The sequence below is a fragment of the Melopsittacus undulatus genome, chromosome 11 (genome assembly GCF_012275295.1).
Source record: "Melopsittacus undulatus isolate bMelUnd1 chromosome 11, bMelUnd1.mat.Z, whole genome shotgun sequence".
Lineage (NCBI taxonomy): Eukaryota > Metazoa > Chordata > Aves > Psittaciformes > Psittaculidae > Melopsittacus > Melopsittacus undulatus.
Window position 1 is genome coordinate 23857267 of NC_047537.1, and position 19747 is coordinate 23877013.

General features: G+C 61.6%; 3 protein-coding genes across 5 annotated transcripts in view; 2 read left to right on the forward strand and 1 right to left on the reverse strand.

Annotated features, from left to right (window-relative positions):
* SLC38A10 (solute carrier family 38 member 10) overlaps positions 1-12846 on the forward strand; it is a 32063-nt gene extending 19217 nt beyond the window's left edge. For both annotated transcript variants that reach the window (XM_034067422.1, XM_034067423.1), the window contains exons 11-16: positions 1159-1312; positions 7661-7837; positions 8092-8556; positions 9078-9185; positions 10419-10598; positions 11201-12846. In XM_034067422.1, coding sequence (XP_033923313.1) covers positions 1159-1312; positions 7661-7837; positions 8092-8556; positions 9078-9185; positions 10419-10598; positions 11201-12330 — 2214 coding nt within the window. In that variant the 3' untranslated portion in view covers positions 12331-12846. The remainder of the gene's footprint in view (positions 1-1158; positions 1313-7660; positions 7838-8091; positions 8557-9077; positions 9186-10418; positions 10599-11200) is intronic.
* Positions 12847-14005: 1159 nt separating this feature from the next.
* On the reverse strand, positions 14006-14625 carry NDUFAF8 (NADH:ubiquinone oxidoreductase complex assembly factor 8). Of its 2 annotated transcripts, XM_034067405.1 has the most exons (3): positions 14530-14610; positions 14314-14424; positions 14006-14244 (listed from the first exon to the last, which is right to left on the reverse strand). In XM_034067405.1, exons 1-3 carry the CDS (start codon positions 14608-14610, stop codon positions 14224-14226), a joined length of 213 nt encoding a protein of 70 aa, XP_033923296.1. In that variant the 3' UTR covers positions 14006-14223. The 2 variants fall into 2 exon arrangements, with proteins under 2 accessions (XP_033923296.1, XP_033923297.1); XM_034067406.1 differs by having other exon boundaries at positions 14006-14424; positions 14530-14625.
* Positions 14586-19550, forward strand: TEPSIN (TEPSIN adaptor related protein complex 4 accessory protein). Its single transcript, XM_034067404.1, has 14 exons — positions 14586-14711; positions 14804-15139; positions 15231-15303; positions 15419-15510; positions 15579-15672; positions 15765-15832; positions 16024-16093; positions 16348-16416; positions 16758-16964; positions 17217-17391; positions 17657-17770; positions 17944-18022; positions 18104-18238; positions 18498-19550. Exons 2-14 carry the CDS (start codon positions 15098-15100, stop codon positions 18975-18977), a joined length of 1698 nt encoding a protein of 565 aa, XP_033923295.1. The 5' UTR covers positions 14586-14711; positions 14804-15097; the 3' UTR covers positions 18978-19550.
* Positions 19551-19747: the final 197 nt, after the last annotated feature.

Genomic DNA, 19747 nt, shown 5'->3' on the forward strand with positions numbered 1-19747 from the left:
GCTTCACATCCTGCCTGCCTTTTCCTTCTGGAGGCATCTGTCTGTCTGCAGGGCTGTGCTGGGAATGGGGTCTCCTGGTCCCAAAGCACTGACCTGGCTTCTGGGGGATCTCCCTCAGCACAGGGAAGGAGATGAAAAGGAGCAAGGAGAGGAGAGCGTTCACCTCTCCTCCGCCCCGGGATGTGGCAGTGTTTTAACTGGGATAGGCCTTGGAGCAAGCTGCTGTCCTGGAAGGTGTCCCTGCGCATGGCAGGGGGTGGAACTGGATGAGCTTTAGGTTCCCTTCCAACCCAACCCATTCCGTGATTCCACAATTCTCCTTTCAGTTTCACTTCTCTCCTTTATTTTCTGTTTTCAGCCTCTGTAGCAATGCTCCCCTGTGGCCGTTCCTGCTTCTCCTCCCACTGAGCAGCATCCTTTTGTTGTGCTGTTTGGGCATCCTGGAGTAAGCGCTGTGGGGTAAGGAGTTGGGGGGAAGAGGCTGAGTCCCCCAGGCTGTGGTCCTCTCCTGGTATGACAGCCCAAGGCAGGAGCAGCAGCACTCTGGGTGTTGCTCTGCTCATGGAGCCCTTCCCCCTGCAGGACCCAGATCCTGGCATTCTGTTCTCTTCTGCCTGGTCCCAGCTCTCTGGAAGTCAGTGAGTTCCTTCCTGCTGCTCTTGAGCTCCAGGACTCGTGTGTGGGCATCTCCGCCTTGCTTTGAAAAGCTGAGAAGTTTTAAACAGCTCCTTGGAAACCTCTCTGGGCTGTAAACAGGTCGGGCACCTCTGTTCTCAGCCAGACCTGATCTCATGCTCTTCTAATGGGGAAATACCAGGGAATGAGGTTTTGCAGCTGGACTCGTGTCTGCCACATGCATTAGCCCATCCTCACATCTGCCTGCTTGCTTTGAGCCTCTCTGATAAAGGAGTTGCCTTTTCAACAGCTTCCAGCATCTGAAACTTCCATTTGTAAATCCTCACATCCAAATACAAACCTCAGCTGAAAGCCACTGGTTTTCTCTTGTAGGCCTCTTAATTGTCCCTCCTCTCCCTTGTATTGATGTGTGTAACTGCATCAAGCTTGGAACTGTTTGGAGACCCTGCTGGCATGTAGAATGCTGCAGAGAGCACTCCTGGTTGTGTCACTGTGTTAACCAAAGCTCTGCTCATTGTGCAGATTATCCTGTGGATTGGCCTGGGAATACTGGTTATTAGTACCTACACCACCTTGTCTGCCACAGAGGACCCCCCTGTGAAGACAGAGGCGATGGGCTTGGAGCACCTGGATGGAGAGGAGAATGGAATAGACCAGGATTTGATCAAAATCCCAGGTATGTGTCTGCTTGAGTTGTGCTTCCCAGCACTGCTCCCAGCTCCACCTCTTCAATTTAGATGTGTATATTTTATATATATATACATAAAAAAAAGCTCGTGATGGAAGCAGGGTCAATTCCAGGCAGCTTTGTGCATCTTCAAACATCCTGGGGACTTTTCCCAAGAATGGCTGCAGTTTTGCTTTCTGGGAAGGCTCCCATGGTACCTTGTGGGAGTTGTTCTTTAGGAATGGGAAAGGGGGGTGCAGGGGCTGATGTCCCCACTGTGGGTGAGCATCGATCTCCCTGCTGGGGGTAATAATTCAGCTCTGAGGCAGAAGCTGTTCCCTGTGAGGGTGCTGAGGCGCTGGCACAGGGTGCCCAGAGAAGCTGTGGCTGCCCCATCCCTGGCAGTGCTCAAGGCCAGGTTGGACACAGGGGCTTGGAGCAGCTGCTCCAGTGGAAGGGGTCCCTGCCTGTGGCAGGGGTTGGGGATGGAGGAGCTTCAAGGTCCCTTCCAACCCAACCCATTCCCTGGTTCCGAGTGCCCACCCAGGGCTGCTTTCCCTCTTCCTGCCGGCGCGTTCTGCACCATTCCAATCACAGCCACTCACTGCGCTCAGGGGTATGTAAATTTATGGGAAGTGCCTGTGTTTTTTGGTGCTGAGGATATAAATTTGGCCCTGACAAGGGCTGTGATTGCGCCTCAGCTCTCTTTACTGGTCCCAGTTATTTATTGTTTGTTTGCCGGGAGCATTGATGGAATTATGGGCGATCCCTCCCTTGCCCAGCTGCAGGCTCCCAGCAAGGCCACTGCTGGCAGGTGTCTCCTGACCCCTCTCTCCCCTCGCACAGGGCTCTCTCCTGCTCTTTAGTTCATTGTTCTTTGGGTCTGCTCCTGCTTTGCTTTTGCTGGTTTTGTTCTTTGGGGGCCTTGGAATATCCTCGCAGTGATTGGGAACGGAAGGGAGAAAGGGGCCGTCTCTCCTGGGGATTATCCTCCCTCCTGCTTGCTGGCTGTGCTCCTGCCGAGATACCGGTGCTGCCGCCGATAACATTCACTCCTGGGCTGCTCCGTCCCTGGCACTGCAGGGGCTTTTATGCCTTGGTGCTCACGGTTTACACGAGGCGTGTGCGTCTTCGGAGGCACTGGGATGCCCGTGAACTCTGGAGCAAAAGATGCTCTCAATCCCTTAATCGAGCAGGCTCAGCAGGGCTGGGAGGAGGGATGCAATTGAATTCTTCCATCTTGGTTAATTTTGGAGCAGTAATGGCCAAAGAGCAGCTGCTTGTTTCAGGAGGAGTCACTAATGACACGTGTACATGTGGTGGGGGGGATAAAGGAGTCCCATAAAGGATGGTGCCCGCTGGAGTTTGCTAAATCTCTTCCCCGTGTGAGCCAGGTTGGCAGAGCAGGATGCCAATGTCTAATGATCGTGTGGTGCAGCAACCCTGCCGTCCCCACCGTGTGCGCCTGGAGCTCGTCAGCATTACCCTTGTTGCCTGGGACTTGCTGCTGGATGAAGGGAGGAAGGTGGTTTTAGTGCTCTTGGGTTGTAAACTTCCCAGGGAGGAGCTGTGCAGCTCCTCGTGTGCCCAGTGTCTGCTGCCTTTGGTGCCTTTTGTAGCTGGGGCTGCTGGCTCTGGACTGGGTGTCATGTCCCCTGGGAACAGGGAGCAGGATGGTGCAGGGGGTGGTGGAGTCAGGCAGAGAATGGGGGACAAGGACCTCCTAAAATGAGTCCAGAGGAGGCCATGGGGATGCTGCGAGGGCTGGAGCAGCTCTGCTCTGGAGCCAGGCTGAGAGCTGGGCTGGGGCAGCCTGGACAAGAGAAGGGGAGACCTGAGAGCAGCTCCAGTGCCTAAAGGGGCTGCAGGAAACCTGGAGAGGGGCTTGGGACAAGGGATGTAGGGACAGGCCAAGGGGAATGGCTTGAACCTGCCCGAGGGGAGACTGAGCTGAGCTCTGAGGCAGAAGCTGTTCCCTGTGAGGGTGCTGAGGCGCTGGCACAGGGTGCCCAGAGAAGCTGTGGCTGCCCCATCCCTGGCAGTGCTCAAGGCCAGGTTGGACACAGGGGCTTGGAGCAGCTGCTCCAGTGGCAGGGGTTGGAGCTGGAGGAGCTTTAAGGTCCCTTCATCCCAATCCAAACCAGGCTGGGGTTCTATGACTGCAGGGTGGTAGACGTGGGGCTGCCCCGTGCCTTGGACCAGTGCCTCCCTGTGCCTCTGCAGGATGTCGGCCTGACTAGCAATGAGAGGCGTTAAATGGTGCCCTTCTTCCCGCTCCGCTGCTCCCCCCTCATCCTCACTGCCTTGTTTAGCCGAGGCAGGAGCCTGCAGCCTGGAAAACACGGCAGCAGCTGCATCCTGCCATTGAGGGTGTGCAGGATGTGCCTGCCCCCATCACCTGGGTGCCCTCATCCCACACATCTGGGTCACATCCCTCCCGTGGGGCTCCACCAGGAGCACATGGAGTCTCCCTTGGTGCCTCCATGCCCCCTCCCGGGTGGCCGGAGCTTCCGTGCCCATTCCCCCCCCCGGTCGCGGCAGAGCCGGGGGCTGCGCGGGGCCTTTGGCCTGTCAGCATGCGAGAGGAGCTTTATTGGGCTCTTTGATGTTGCGCAGACCAGAACTGTACAGACTTTCATTAAAACCCTGCCCTGTGGGCCCTGGGATTATGAATATTAGAACATTGCCCTTTTATGTGAACACGTATTGACCAGCAAACTCGGAGCAGTGTTTTTACTAACGACACCCAAGTGCCCATTACAGCCCCTGCTTGTATTGCTTGAGGTTTACTGTCAGCAGCTCCTCGGGAAAGGTATAAAACCCCTTTCAGAGGGGCTCTGCCGCTCCTGCCGCGTGTGCGCCTGTGTTAAAAGGTTGCTAAGCTGCCTGTGAAAGCTCATGAAGGCAATTATCCATTTAAAAAAAAGAAGGGAAGAAGCTAATGAGGCAATTCCTGTGTTGGAGAGCACCCCCCGGGGCCGGGGCTGCACTCACACTCTCTCATATTTTTCAGCTCCTTACTCCATCGCTGCCGCTGCATTTTCTCACTCTGGTGTTGTGCAACGTTGGGTAACAAAGACCCGATTCACTCTCCTTGTGCAAGAGTGCCCTTGCCCTGTGCTCCGAGGAGCCCATGGGCTGGGGACCCTGCTCCGGCCCTGCCAAGTGGTGCTCCGTGTTCCATGGGTGAAACTCGGGGCTGGGGCTGGCTCCCGGTGCTGAGGGCTCCTCCATCCCCCCCTGTGTGAGCTGCGGGTTTGCCCCCAGAAAGAGCTCTGTGGCTGCAGGCTGTGTCCCACCGGCGTGTGTGAGCCGTGGGTTCTGCACCGCGCCTGGAGCTGCAGGAGCCGCTCTCCCTGGTGCTTTGTGCGAGCGAGCTTTTAATAGTGCCTGTGACACAGAAAGGAACTCTCAGCTCTTGTAATTTGGGTTCGTTTTTACTGCGGGTGCGTCAGGAGACAACTGTGAACTAATTTCAGTGATGCCATTCGATAACCTTGTGAAATCTGTAACCGGTTCAGGGGAACGGGGGGGCTCTTGGCAGCACAGCTGGGCCGGGGGGGCTGTGTGGGGCTCCCCAGGGATGGCTCATCCCTGCCCCACTCAGCATGGTCAGGGGCAGCCTTTGCCCCCTTCCCTCTGCCCTGCTTGTTCTGCTTCGTTTTCCTTAGCACGAGCTCTTGGCTCTCGCTCAGTTTCACTGCTCGGAGCTGGACCAGCACCAGCAGGTCCTGAACCCTGTGTCCCTCATCAGCCTCGGATGATGCTTGGGCATCACTCAGCATCATGGAGCTTCCCATGTATCCCTGCGCCTTCCCAGGTTACCCTCAGCTCAGGCCTTGCACAGGGGTCCATCTCAGCAGCTCTGTGTGCAGACACCACTCGTGGCCACGGCTGTTGCTGCGGTGGACGACAGCCGTAGGAAAGCTGTGTGTGAGGAGGGGCTGAACGCCCTCCTGGGACCACTGCTCCTGTCGGAACCAGGAGCAGGAGGGAGGGAAGCTTTTAGCTCGTTGATCACAACATTTTATTGCAGCCCGGAGAGGCTGCTGGTGAACCACAACACACGGGCAAGCACAAAGCCCCAGCTCCCCTCGTGTGAGCGGAGCTGCCGCACAGCACCGGGAGCACCGGGGCAGAGCGAAGCCTCCGGTGCTGCCCAGGGCCTGCGGGTGGGAGCCAAAAAGCTTTTACAGCCTCTCAGGCCTCTGCCTGTAAAGTCCAACGCCGCTCATAAAACATTAAGAGGCGCAGCATTACTGGAACGCTCTCCAAAGGGACTGGAGGGCGACGAGACCGTTTAGAGCGATTATTACACATCCTGAGCAAAACTGTTCTCTGCAAACCACATCGAGCCCCTTATAGATTTCCATGCAGCGTGAGAGGTCGTTAATTCACGCCCTGATGATGAACTTAATTTTGTTTCCTGCTGAGCAAATGATGGCTTCGAGGCAACTTTGTCTTATTATGGCGTGGAGACTTGTGCTCTTGTCTGTGTTTGTTTTGGTCTTCCTCTTTGCATTGTTTGCAGGAATGGGGAACATGCAGCTGCCTCTTGATTTACAACTGATGCTTCTCCCAGCAGCGGGGCCTCCCGCAGCCCCTCAGGGTGTCCTGGGCCCATGGAGGGGGTTCACCTGCTGCAGGGTCCCCTGGTCAAACCCTGCCATGCACACAGGGGTAATTCTGCCTTTAACTCCCCCATTTCCCACTTGTGTGGGAAGCTTCCCCCTATTTTCCCTTTAATTTCCCCTCTTGAGCACTAGTCATGGGATGGTTTGAACTGGACCTTAAAGCTCATCCAGTTCGAACCCTTCGCTAGCCCAGGTTGCTCAGTCTCCCTTTGGGTCATTGCTCCCTTCTGCATCGGGGATGTCACCGCCTGTGCCGCAGTTCTCCGGATCTGTGGCTTCCAGAAGCGCCGGGACAGGCTCCAAGCGCAGCCGTCCCCAGCTTCATGAACCAATTAACACAGAACTTTCCTCCAGTGGAGTCAATAACGTTTCCTTGCAGAGGGGCCAGGATTGAGCTGGGAACATCCGCAGCCGGGCCCAGCGCTCCCCTCCCCGGCCTCAGCCTCCTGCTTCCCAGGGCCCCCGTCCAGGGCTGGGCACGGGTTCCTGCAAGGAGGAGCGTCCTGCCCTGACTTGCTGAACCCTGGGAAGTCCCCCAATGGAGAGAAGGGACCCGTGGGTACCAGGCTCAGTTCTCACAACATCCAAGCCCTTTTCTCCTCCCAAACCCAGGTTGAAGTCGTGCCAGCCCCAGCGCACGTCCCCTTAGCGGGGTGTGGAGCTCCAGGTTTCTGGAGAGGCATTGGGTCCTTCTGGCACGGACCCCCCCGGGCCAGGATCTTGTGCTGGTGTTGCTCTGGGTCCCCCCCGCGCTGGGGTAAGGCCCACGCAGCTGAAGCTGTGGCAATCTCTTTCCCATGAGTTCATCTCGTCATAAATCGCACCAGCCCTGCGGAGGGGGAGGAGGAGAGTGAGAGATGTTTATGGGATTCATTCCCCAAAGGAAATCGCCTGGGGGAGGGCGGATGGGGGGGAAGAGTTGGGAATGTTTCGGTTACAGAAGAGAGGTTTTTGTTGTTGTTGTTTCTCGGAGTTTGTTGGACGGAAAGAAGTCTGCAGAGCAGCTTCAGTGCTGGGAAACAACCCGAGCTCCTCCTCTGAGGAAGGTTCACTCCCTGTGTGTGCTGCGTGGGTTGTCCTCTGCCCGCCTGGGGTTGGAAAGGGCCGTTCCCGGCCCATGGGACATGCCATGGATTCCACGTGGTTCCTCCAGCGCTAACTCAGTAACTGGTTTGACTGGGATGTGTCTCTCAGAAACATCCCATCTCCAAGGGAGATGGGGAGGGTCCCCTGCATCCCTCAGGAGGTTCCCCTAACGCCTGTTTAAGCCCATTCCTCAACACGGGGTCCTGCAGCTCTCCTCCCCCCGCTGTCTGAGCGGCATTCAGAGGGCTGGGAAACACTTGGGGGCAAAAAAAAAGGAGGAAAAACGAGAAATAAGAGCGGGTTTGAGCGGCTTTGGAGCTCGGTGTGGACCACAGCTCGGTGTGGACCGCAGCTCGGTGCCTGCAATCCTCGGGGGTCCGGCCAGCCGGGAGGATGCTACCATCTGGCGGCAGCGGCAGCCGCCTGCATCCCAGCCCCCGAGCTTCCACCCCAGCAGCTCCATGAAACCCAGCACAGGGAGCACAAACAACCCCGAACAAAAGCCCCGGCCCTTCCCCAGCAACGCTGGAGGGACACGGGCAGCTCGGCTTGTGGCGGTGGAGGGGCTGCAGCAAAGCGACTGCTCCATGCTGACAAGGCAGGTGCGTGTAACCACGGGCAATGAACTGTCCTGCAGACCAGAACCCGGCCGTGGAGGAGGCAGAGGATGACCGTGATAAACCCAAGCTGCTGGATGAGAAGGAGGAGATGGAGCAGCCACAAATCAAGGTGCCCATGCAGGTACCCAAGAGAGAAGAGGAGGAGGAGAGAGGAAAGCTGGAGGAGAAAGTGCAGCTTGACCGTCCAGATCAAGGTAACGGGGAGCCTGGGGAGGTGATGCCAGCTTTGGTGTGGGTTGTACACCTATTTCAGCTAAAGATCCTGATCTCCCCTCATTGCCTGGTGGACTAAAGGTGATTTAGTATTTGATGCTCTTGAGTCTCATTAGGAATGCAGCCTCTTGAGGAGGAAGGATGGACAAAGGGTTCTGGGTGTACTGCGAACTGCTGCCTCTCACTGTCTCCCCTGGGTCTCAAGCCCCCCAACCCTGCCTGTCTCCCACTCTAGGGATTGCCCTGCCCGTGGGGGAAGCCCATCGCCACGAGCCGCCCATCCCACACGATGAAGTGGTTGTGGACATGGGGCGGGAGCGGGAGGAATCGAACGAGAACAAGGCTGTTCCTGGAGGAGGCAGTGACCGTGCGGCTCAGCCAGTGCCGGGGGAGGCAGCAGGGCTCAGTCCCCAGGAAGGAGCCCTTGGCCTGAGCCAAGGGAAGGAAGCGATTGCTGGGAACCAACTGCAGGGAGGGACTCAGCATCCAAGGAACGTCCTGGAGGGGGTGGCGCCGGGTGGCAGGCTGCCATACGAGGAGCTGGAGGCAGACAAACAGGCGCTGGAAGCCAAGGCGCGAGCTGCTGCGCCGGCCGGTGAGAAGGAAGCTGAGGCTGCAGGTGACAGCGAGAAAACAAAGCTCCAGCTCACCAGGAAAGCAGAGGAGGCCGCAAAGACCATGGAGAAGGAAACGGAGCCTGGTAAGCACCTTCCACTGCACAAACTGCTCTTGGTCTGTAATCCCCCTCCAGAGACTGGGCAGTGTGGTTATTGCTGCCTCCATCCCAGTGCTGCCGTCTGGTTTCAATGGATTAGCACGTGAGCTGCACAGCCCCCGTCTGCTGGGGGAGAGGGGGAATCTGGCGGCTTTGACAGCTCCTGTGCTATCTGTCACAGTTGTTTGTAGCCCAGGCAGTGTCAGGTGCCAGGCTGGCTCTGGGGACACCCAGCTGGGAGAGCTTGACAGGTAACACATTGCTGAGTGTCCGGGGAAAAGCTCCTTAGAACCGTGCTTGCATCTGAATTGGCTGAGGTGGCTGGGCTGGCTCCCTGCCACCCTCCTGCGTTGTTAAAGAGGTTTTATTGCTTCCCTTGCAGTTGTGGGGTTGGATGTAAACCCTGCGGGCTCGGGCAGGGAGGGACACCGGGATGCGGAGCCGCTTGAGGGAGCATCTGCTGCTGCAGTGTCCTTCCTGACAGCAAAGGGTCTGTTGGTCTGCAGGTGAGAAGCAGGAGCTGCCCCCTCCGGACAGAGCGGATCAGCTGGAGCCAAAGCAGGTCCGAAACACGGAGCAGAAGCAACAGGAGAATGTGGAGAGCAAGCGGGAGGGTGAGTGTGACCCTGGGCTGTGCAGCGAGGGGAAGGCGCTGGAGCCAGGGCTGGGAGAGCAGGATTCAGGGCTCCTCTGCCGCACGGTGCCAGCCGGCGCTGCTCTTGGCTCTGCCAGCGCATAGCTTTGGGCTGCAGTCACCTCCTGTGCCAGCCGGCAGGATGTGTCCCATGGGGCAGCCCTGAGTCACGCTGGCTCCAGGGCCCAGCTGCTCCCGGCTTCAGCGGCACAAGTGAGACTGGAACGAAGCTGTTTGGCTGGTGTGAAGCGGAGGGAGCTGGCAGCACAGTGGGGAGTGGGGGGAGCATCACCCCACAGGCCCAGGCTGTAGCACATGGGCCAGGCTCTGCTCCTGGGGGACATATCCCGATCTTCTCCTTTTATGGTGGTTACCTCTTGGGTTCCCACTGCTTTCCTTTCTATTCTGTGTTGCAGTGGGTCTTTAAAAACTGAGTATAAGAAGTTAGTGGTGATAGGGACTACAAGGGCTCATCATGTTTCAAGGGCTATGAAGGGACCTGAGCTCCTGTAGGGTTTTCCATCTCAGTCTATGTGGGGCTTGCTGGGGATGCTCTCCCATGAAGGACATGCCCTGAGCCTGTTCTGCTCCTCTGCTCCGTGCTAAGCTTTGTACCCAGAGGCTGGGAAGGTGTCACAGGAGCAAGGCAGAGGGCACAGTGCTGCATGGGTGCTCTGCAGACAGCTGCCCCAGTGGGGCCACTGTTGCTGTGGCTGCCCTGGGCCGCAGGAACTCAGGTACATAGAGTTTATAGTGGGTTCCCATGGGTTTGGTGAAGAGTGCCCATTCACATCCAGCCAGGGCGCTGGCTGAGGCCTGTTTCCCCAGGATCAAAGGAGAAGGTGGGAGATAGCATCACCTGTTGTGTGTGGGGAAGAGGGGTGCTGCAGGAGGTGCACGTGTCTGCAGAGCTCTCTGCAGCAATGCTTTGATCTTGGGATTCAACCTTTGCCTGCTGGGTGTTCATCCCAAACATTCCCATGCTGAGCCGGGCCTGGCAGTGTCCGGGAGCAGGATGGTGGGAATGCCTTCTGTTTGCTTGCTTATCGTGAGCAAAGTGCAGAGAATAAACACATCTCAAGCAGTCAGTTGCTCTCTTGGAGTGACCAAACCCCCTTCAAAACCCAGTGGAGCAGAGAAGGAATTCCAGGGGCCCTGGGGTGGGCTGGAAATACTTCTGTTTGCTTTACATCTTTCTCCCCTCCTTTTCTAGACGCTGGGCAGGCGAAGCTGCTGGACCATGCCGTGCTGCTGCAGGTGATCAAAGAACAGCAGGTACAGCACAAGCAGCTGCTTGACCACCAGGCAAAGCTGCTGGCTGTCATTGAGGAGCAGCACAAGGAGATCCACCAGCAACGGCAGGAGGAGGGAGGAGAGGAGAAGCCAAAGCAAGGTAAGGACATTGTCAAAGAACACAGCCCCTCCACGGGTGGATCCCTGCTCAAAGCAGCTGTAACATCACAGAATCCCAGCCTGGTTTGTGTTGGAGGGACCTTAAAGCTCCTCCAGCTCCAACCCCTGCCACAGGCAGGGACCCCTTCCACTGGAGCAGCTGCTCCAAGCCCCTGTGTCCAACCTGGCCTTGAGCACTGCCAGGGATGGGGCAGCCACAGCTTCTCTGGGCACCCTGTGCCAGCGCCTCAGCACCCTCACAGGGAATAGCTTCTGCCTAAGAGCTCAGCTCAGTCTCCCCTCGGGCAGGTTCAAGCCATTCCCCTTGGCCTGTCCCTACAGGCCCTTGTCCCAAGCCCCTCTCCAGGTTTCTTGTAGGCAATCTGACCAAGAGAAATCCCAATCCCTTTGACATATGGCAGAGTCACACAAAAGCCATTCCCATGCCTGTGGTGGGGTTCCCAACCCCTGTGCCCAGGGATAACGCTTTCCCCCCTGCTCCCCTCCTTCTCCCACATGGCCATTGATGGTGTCCCATTGTGGCAGGAGGTGGGAATCTCACACTTGTAAGATAAAGCTCGGACATGTCCTTTCCTTCTGCAGCGGAGGCGCAGCAGGAGCTTGCTGTGCCCCTCTCCAGGAGCAGGGAGGACGAGGGCCTCGGCATCAAGCAGGACCCTGCTGCAAAGGTGCTGAGCAAGAAGCTGCCGGAGCAGCCAGCGCCAGGCCCGGGCAGGGAGCCTGACTCCACTGAGCAGCACAGGAGGACTGTGGGGAAGCAGGAGGAGGCTGGGAAGAGCCGTGGCATTCCAGAGGTGCCTCCCAAGGAGCGGAAGGTGCTGCCACAGGAGAAGGACAAAGGTGCTAAAAATCCTGCGGAGAACAGGGATCCCCTGCACAGGGATACCCAACACGTCCCAGCAGCCAGAAGCCACCCAGAAAAGAAGCAGTTGGTGGAGGATTTGGGAGGAGAACACGAAGCCAAAGCTGCAAGAGACATCCACAACAAGAATAATTCCCTGAAAGCCGTGGAAGTAGTGACAGCTCCGATCCAAAGAGAGCAGCTCGGGGCTGCCAAAGTTCAGGGAGCAGCAGGAAAGAGTCTGGAAAGAGACTCAGGAAGAGACCTTAAAGCCAAAGCACTGAGTCAGGTGGAGGCCGAGGACTCCTCCAGCAAGAGGAGTGTGGCAGAGAGGGAGCAGCACCACCCGAGAGCTGCACATGCTGCGGGAGCTGAGGGCGGTGGCAGGCGGCAGCAGGACCCAGCTGCCAGAGGGGACGTGCAGGAAGAAGCTCCTCGGGATAAGGTGTTGGATGCGGCCCAGGACCCGCAGGATGGGCTGCGGAGCAAGCAGAGGCATGGGGATACAGGAGCCTCAAATGATGGGGAGAAGAAAGCAGCCCTTGAGAACGCTCCCGCCCCAAAGCCGGAGCAAGGAGCTGCCCCGGGGGAGCAGAGGCTGGACCACGACATCAAACCCAACCGGGAGCTGAAGCTGCAGGCGGAGCTGGACCTGCGGCGTCGGCGCCGGGAGCTGCTGCCTCCCGAGGAGGAGGAGGAGGATGGGGAGGCTGCGCGGGGCGCCGGGGTCCTGATCGGCCTGAACCCGCTGCCCGACCTGAAGGTGAACGACCTGCGGAGCGCGCTGGAGACGCGGCTGCACGTGGAGGGGGCTCCGCAGGTGCTGCACAGCCGCCGGATCCAGCAGGTGCCGGGGCCGGACGCGGCGTGAGGGGCAGCTGCGCTCGGTGGGTGCCTGGAGCTCCGGGGGCCAAGGGAACCAGGTGGGGTTTGGCTGCTGTTGGCGGTGCTTGGTCTCTGCCGGATGCAGCCCATGGGGTCTCCTTGGAGCTGTGAGCACCGGCGGCTTCCTGGTGGCACCTCCCTGTGTGTTCCTGCAGGCAGCCGAGGAGGCGGCAGCCGTGAGAGCAGAGCTGCTCTCTGCTGCCTTTCAGCGCCTGCCGTCCACCCCGTTCCCTGCCGGCCCTCAAGGACCTTGTCAGCATCTCCTCCGTATCAAATTGCCTTCTCCATCCAGCTCCCAGCTCCCCTTTTGTTACCGAGGTGGCATCCGTGAGGTTCCCCTGCCTGCTTGGGCTCCATCACCGAGGCTGTGGGGCAGAGTGCAGGGGCTGCAGGCGGAGGGGAACCAGGGGCTTGCTCCTCTTGGGGAGGAGGAAGCACCAAGGCACAAGGTGAGGACCAGCTCAGCCAATTGCCTCGGTGTTTCTCCTCAAACGGGAGCTGTTAATCCTGTGTGTGTAGGAGACAGCTGTGGTTTAGGAACCCAGTTTAGTAGGAACTCTGCCTTAAACGGGCACAAACACGGCTGTTGTGCTGCCTCTTCTCCCAGGGACGCGGCTGGGCCACACACTAGCAATAACCCAGAGCTTTGCTTTCCCCCCTCCCCAGATGCTCAACTCTGCTCTCAAGCTTGACTCCTCCTGTCCAAAGTGCATTAGGAAGCTCAGCCCGGGGGCTGCACATTCCTGCTCCCCCTTCCTCTTTCTGCAAGAAATGACTCGTTTGGGAACAAATGGCTTGGAAGGGCAGCCACGGGGGTCAGCTGAACCCTACCTACCTCTTCTCTCTGCAGCACAGTGTGGTTTGTGCGTTCTTCCAGCCCCTCCCCTCTGTTTGCCATCCATAGATGTCAGTGCTCTGCCCCTAGAAATGCGTTTGAGGAGCCAGGAAGGGAGGAGCTGCTCTGGGAGCCCCGGTTGGGTTCAGGCTCACAGCGCTTCATCCCTTTGGTGGGGGAGGTTTGGTTTGGTTTCACATCCTGACTTGTGAATGTAAGAGATCAAATCCCAAAGCTCTCCCTGGAATGGCTGAGATTTCCCAGCCTGGAGCCTACAGACCTCATCACTGTGCTGGTTTTTATAGCTGCATCTCAAAGTGTCCTGGGTCCAGTCACTTGTGTCCGATGGGACCACAGGGAGCCGGGATGGGGGGTTATGGACGCTCGGCTCTGGGCACTCGGGAATGCTGCTGCCGCGTGCCTGTTGCTGGAAGGATCTTGTCTTAATTCCCATTAACACAACAGAGCCACAGGGCAACAGCCACAGATTTGGGGGTCCCTCCCCGGCTGCTTCCCCGTGACTCCCATGGCCTTAACCCTCAGGGCTGTCCCTGTGGTACAAAGTTGCTTCTCTGTGACCCTGGCCCAAAGCACAAGCAACGCAGCCGCATCCAGTGCCGCTCCATGGGGAGCTGGATCCGGATCGGCCCCTGTGGGCAGGGTGAGGGTCAGCGCTGCTGTGTCTGTTGCCGTGCACACAAAGGACCAAAGATGCTCCCGACATTCCCACGGGCATCCGAAGCCGGATGGGATCCTGACCCCCAAGAACCGCTCACGTGGGATGGGCGGGGGGGGGGGGAGCCGGTAATAAAGTCAGCTGACACAGTTTGATCTGAACGCTCTCATTGACCAGAGAACAGCGGCGGGGCCGGGAGCGGGGGGGGCCGCGGGGGTCGTGGCTGTTGAGTGGAGCCGGCGCTCACCCGGAGCCGGGACCGGGGCTGGATCCCGGCTGGAGCCGAAGGGGCTCCGGGGAGCGGCAGCTCCGGTGCCGGAAGAACCGGGCCGGGTCTGTGTCCGGTGCGCGGGGGGGGCGGCTCCGCCTCACTTCGGCGTCGCCTTCGCCTGCAAAGAGCCGCGGTTCAGAGCGGGCCGAGCCCCGCAGCGGGAGGGAGGGAACGGGACCGGACCCACCGCCCGCGTGAAGCAGTCCCGCAGCGCCCGGAACTCCTCCAGACACGTGTCCCTCCGCAGCTCCGCCGGCCCCGCCGCCGCCGCCGCCACGCACCGCCCGTAGGCGGCCGCCTGCAGAGACCGACACCGAACGGCTCTCACCGGGCCCCTCACCGAGACCGGCCCCGGGCCCCCCCCCGCACCGAGACCGGCCCCGGGCCCCCCCCCCGGCCCCACCTGCTCCCCGCAGCCCGACAGCAGCACCGGGAAGCGCCGCAGCCGCGCCCGCGCCCGCAGCCACACGCCCCGGCCCGACATGGCTGCCGCCGCCGCCGCCTCAGGGCCTGGGCGCCGCCATAGTGGTGCAGCAGCGATTGGCTACTTGACCTGCTCGTCACAGCGATGAGCTTTCTGATTGGGTAACGACGAACGCCCGCCCCTCCAGCTCGCTGATAGGAGAATGGTGAGCCAATCAAAGCTCTCTAGATCTCTGATTGTGTGCTGCGGGAAGGTCGTCCCCTCGCCCTCCTCGGGTTGGACAGATCGGCTTCCCGCAAGCGCGGATTGGTCAAGCGCGGCGCCCGCCTCCCGAGCCGCTCCCGATTGGTTCATATGCCGGTTGTTTACGTCCTATCTCCCGCCCTCTCCCCGCCGGCATCAGTCTGCTGAGCCACTTCCTCCCGGAGCTCTGCCCTTCCTCGCCGCTGATTGGTCCGAGCCGCAGCTTCTCGCACTCTCATTGGTGTTGGGCGCCCCTCGGGGGGCGGAGCCGCGAGGCCGGGCAGGGACCGGCGGCGGGGCTGTCATGGCGTCGCCGCTGCGGGACCGGTTGAGCTTTCTGAGCCGGGTACGGGCCGGGGCCGGGAGCAGGGCGGGGGGGGGCGGGGGGGGTTCCGGTCCCGGTGCCACCGCCCCTCACCCTCCCGCTCCTCCCGCAGCTGCCGGTGCTGCTCAGGGGCACCGCGGACGAGGACGCGCCGTGCCCCGGGTACCTGCTCGAGGAGATCGCGAGTATCCTTGTGGGGCTCGGGGGGCCCGGGCCGGGGCCGGGGGGGGCCGGGAGGTCTGGGGGGGGACGGGGGGCGGTGGTGTCAGCCGTGGGGAGCTGATCCTTCACCGGGCGCAGAGATCTCGCACGAGTCCGCCGGCAGCAGCCGGTGTCTGCTGGAGTTCCTGCTGGGCCGGCTGCGGAGCGGCTCCTGCCACGTGAAGCTGAAGGTGCGGGGGTGCTGAGGCCGGGGCCGGGGGGCGCCGCCGGGGCAGCCGTGACCGCGCTGTCCCCGCAGGTGCTGAGGATCCTGCTGCACACCTGCAGCCGCGGCTCCCCACACTTCCTGCTGCAGCTGCAGGGCAGCGCCTGCTGCATCCGCGAGGCCGCAGGTAAGGGGGGGCCGGAGCCTGAGCCCTGGCCCGGGTCATGCCCCGTGCCGGGAGCGGGGTCACCCCCAGCGCTGCCCCCCGGCTCCTTGCAGCGTTCACCGGACCCCCAGACCCCCTGCACGGCAACAGCCTGAACCAGAAGGTCCGTGCGGCCGCGCAGGTGAGCATCACCCTGCTCCCGTGTGCCGGCTGCGCTGCACGGGCTCTGTGCGGGGCTGTGGGGCAGCTCTGCCCCCAGGGTCCCTGCTCCCGTGTGCCGGCTGCGCTGCACGGGCTCTGTCTGCGGCTGTGGGGCAGCTCTGCCCCCAGGGTCCCTGCCACTCCTCAGCCCTCCCTCCTCTCTCCTGCCAGGACTTGGCCACAGTCCTGTTCTCGGATGCGCCGCTGCCCCCTCCCGCTGCCCCCTCTGCCCATCCCGCGGGTGAGTGCAGCCCCACGGCCCTGCCAGCCCCATGGGCACAGTCCCTTTGGCTGGAGCCGCCGGTGTGCAGAGGGCCCCTGGCCGGGGGGGCTGCTGGGGTGAGGACGGTGCCCCAGCCCTCATCTGGGGGTGTCCCACAGCTCTGGCCAGAGCCTGTGTGGGGAAGCAAAGGGGCACTGCCCTGCACCAGCTCCTGCCCAAAGGGGGGAACAGTGGCCGAGGGTGACCCTGAATGTGCTTTATGGCTCCTCCAGGCATGGGCTCCAGCTCCAGCCCCTGCGGCTCCTTGCAGGGATTTGGCTACAGCACGGAGAAAAGCTCTGGTAAGTCCTGCTGCTGCCCCATGTGCGTCCCCCGCCCGGGCCCTGCTGCAGCCCTGGGTCCTGCCTGGGCTCAGAGCAGGCTCCCAGCATCCGGTGACACCGGTGTGGTTACCGGCTCTCGGTGGGTAGTTATGGGTGGCTCTGCTGTGCCATTCCCTGCTGGGGGGGTGTGACAGGGTGCTGGGACACTGGCTTGTCCCTGTGGCACATCCCGGTAGCACCCTTCCATATCCAGCCACAAGTCTGGTCTGTGCCAGGGGGACTGCTCCCCTGCAGGGTACTGGGTGCCCTGGGGCTATGCTGGGCTCCTGGGAATCACCCCCGGCCTTGGCCATCCGCAGGTTCCGCAGGGGAAGCCCTGCTCAGCACCATCCAGCGCGCAGCCGAGGCTGTGGCCCACGCTGTGCTCCCGTCCCCGGGGGGGCACCGGCCGCCCCACAGGGACCTGCACGAGGACACCTATGAGCCCGTGAGAGCCCCATCCCCTCCCCGGAGCCCCACCGAGGCTGGGAAGCCACCGGCAGCCACCACCACGCACGGCACCCGGGGTAGGTACCGGCTGGGCTGGGGCAGCTCCTGGGGGGCTCAGTCGGGGTCCCCGTGTGGGGCTGTGTGGGGTCAGTGGGTCCCTGTGTGGGGCTGTGTGGGGTCAGCGCGTCCCCGTGTGGGGCTGTGTGGGGTCAGTGGGTCCCCGTGTGGGGCTGTGTGGGGTCAGTGTGTCCCCGTGCGGGGCTGTGTGGGGTCAGTGTGTCCCCGTGCGGGGCTGTGTGGGGTCAGCACTCCCTGCTGTGTCCCTGCAGCGAGGCACCAGCCGGGGCTGGCCGGAGGCGGCTGGGAGGAGGCCGACAGCGGCCACAGCTCCCAGGACTCCTCGCAGGGCATCGGGGACCTGAGCCGCACCTCAGACTCCTGCAGCAAATCGGGCAGCGACGGCCACTGCGGAGCCATCCGGGAGCTGAGCCACGCGGCCGAGAGGTGGGAGCGGGACACGGACACGGGGGTCCCTTCCCTGGGGCCCTCTGAGGCGCTCCCCTCGTCGCCAGGAGCGGTGCCCTCATTTTCCACCCCGTCAATGCAGAGGCTCTGCTCTGTTCCTCAGGGATGTTGGGCCTCATCCTTGCGTGTGCGGAGCCAGGGGCAGGGGAGGTGCTGGGGGGTTCCAGCCCACAGGGGGTCTGCACTGAACCCCAGGAGGGAGCAGGGCTGGCTCCTGTCCCCACCATGGCATGTCCTGGTGCAGAGTGGACACTGACAGCCTGGGTGACTGCGTGCGGGAGGTGAGCCTGGTGGCAGCACTGACCCGCGGCGACAGAGTCTTCCTCACCAGGGAGGAAGCACAGCACTTCGTCAAGGAGTAAGTGCCCCGAGAGGCCCATGGGTGCTGTGGGGCTGAATGGGGAGCACTGCAGGGGCTTCCAGGAACAGCCTGAGCCCTTCTCACCCCCTTGGCATGGGCCTTGGGGCTGAAATGCAGGAGGGGGACAGGTCCCGGGGCAGCCATAACCATAACCCGTGTACCATGGCCAGATGTGGGCTCCTGAACTGCGAGGTGGTGCTGGAGCTGCTGAGCCGGGCACTGCAGGACCCCAGTGACAGCGTCCGCATGGTGAGCATGGTGCAGCCCCACTGTGCCCCACAGGGTGCCGGGTGCTGCCCACCCCGGCTCAGCCGCACTCTCCTCCTGCAGAGGTCCATGGGTGCCATCTCCTCCCTCATGTGCTCGGATCTGCTCTCCCTGGACCAGATCTTTGCCGTGACGCGGCTGCAGCTGCAGCAGCTCAGCCAGGGCAGCCCCGGCCCTGTCGCCAACCGAGCAATGAAGGTGACTCGTGGGGTGTCCCCATGTCCCCTCCCCAGGGCAGCTTCCGGGGCCTGGCTTTCCCAGCCCTCAGGAATGGTTCCATGTGTGTCCCAGAGGGGTGGGAATTGTCCATATCCCCCAGGAGCGGGGAGCCTGGAGGATGTGATCCTCAAGAGCCAGGTCTGGACCTCAGATCAGTCTCTGCTGGGAAAGGGGCTGGGGCTGTATCCTCCTCCCGATGCCATTCTCACTCCAACCCATCCCACTCTTCTCCTTGCAGATCCTGCGGCAGTTCGAGGCTCTCTGCAGGGGCCACCCCTCCCCAAAGGGCACCCGCCTGACCTCGGACCCTTCTGCCCTCCCCGCTGGCTCAGCCCCGTGCCCCGGGGATCTGCTGCTCGACATCCCCCCTGTCCCCGGTGAGAGCATCCTCACCCCGCTGAGCGCAGCCCCACTGCCCGGTGCCTGCAGCCGAGAGGCAGGGGTGGAAGCAGAGACCTGTGGGCAGCCCAGTGCTGCGGTGCCAGCCAGGCCCTGCGGGCAGGAGGCGGTGAGCAGGGGGCCAGGGGACGTGGTGGGTGCCCCTGCACTGTCCCGCAGCCTGTCCCTCTTTGCTGGCATGGAGCTGGTGGCTCCTCCCGGTGCCGGTGCTGTGCTGCACCAGGACTCTCCCTCGGCAGAGCCATGGGCACCGTCCCAGCCTCACATGGACAAAGGGAGTGAGCAGCAGCCGTCGGCCTTTGCCTTCCTCAACATGTAGCTGCTGTGGGGCTCCCAGGGGGCTGCGGGGGCTTTGCCCTCCCTCCCTGTGGGGCCTCTTGTGCTATGGCCTTAGGGGATTGGTGGGAAGGGGGCTCAAGCCCCCGAATTCCACCGTGGCACCCTGGGGAGAAGCAAAGCACAGCCCTGTGTGCCCTGTGCACAGGAATGAGGGACAGGGGCTGCGGGGACACACACACAGTGCGCTATGGCCATGGGGGCCAGGGCTTTGGTCAGGTTATGATGTCTGTTGAGCTGCTGTTGTTGCCAAAAGCCCCCGTTTTGGGCTGGCAGAGGGGAATGGTGCTGGCACTGGGCTGGAGATGTGCCAGAGCTCACTGGGCCTCACCGGGGGGGGGGGGGTTTAGGGACCCCAGGATGCCTCTGGGGTGCTCCTGGGTGCCCCCCTGCCTCCCCCAGCTCCAGCCCGGGCAGCCGTGGGGCTGGGGTGGGAGAAGGCACCGAAGCAGTGGGGCCGGGACCCACCAATAAACCCCACACGTGGGTCTGGGAGTTCCTGACTCTTCTTGCGCCGTTGCTGGAGCCCGACCCGAGCTTCTTCTGCCCCATGGGCCCATGCCCCACAGCTCCTGCCCTGCAGTGCCCCATGGGCCCCCTGCCCCACAGCTCCTGCCCTGCAGTCCCCCATGCGCCTAGGGGCAAGCCCCGCCCTTCTTGCATAAGCCCCGCCCCTTCTCCAATCACATTGGCTCTCTCTCGCTAGGCCACGCCTCAATCCTCCCACCTTCTCCCGGCCCCTTTTCCTCCTCA

What these genes read in the sequence shown, in the direction of transcription:
- TEPSIN (XM_034067404.1), top strand. Translation starts at nt 15,098, where the DNA reads ATGGCGTCGCCGCTGCGGGACCGGTTGAGCTTTCTGAGCCGG. An exon ending in GGTTGAGCTTTCTGAGCCGG is followed by an intron (nt 15,140 to 15,230) that starts GTACGGGCCGGG and finishes CTCCTCCCGCAG; the next exon opens with CTGCCGGTGCTGCTCAGGGG. An exon ending in CCTGCTCGAGGAGATCGCGA is followed by an intron (nt 15,304 to 15,418) that starts GTATCCTTGTGG and finishes CACCGGGCGCAG; the next exon opens with AGATCTCGCACGAGTCCGCC.
- NDUFAF8 (XM_034067406.1), bottom strand. Translation starts at nt 14,610, where the DNA reads ATGTCGGGCCGGGGCGTGTGGCTGCGGGCGCGGGCGCGGCTGCGGCGC. An exon ending in TGTCGGGCTGCGGGGAGCAG is followed by an intron (nt 14,425 to 14,529) that starts GTGGGGCCGGGG and finishes CGGTCTCTGCAG; the next exon opens with GCGGCCGCCTACGGGCGGTG.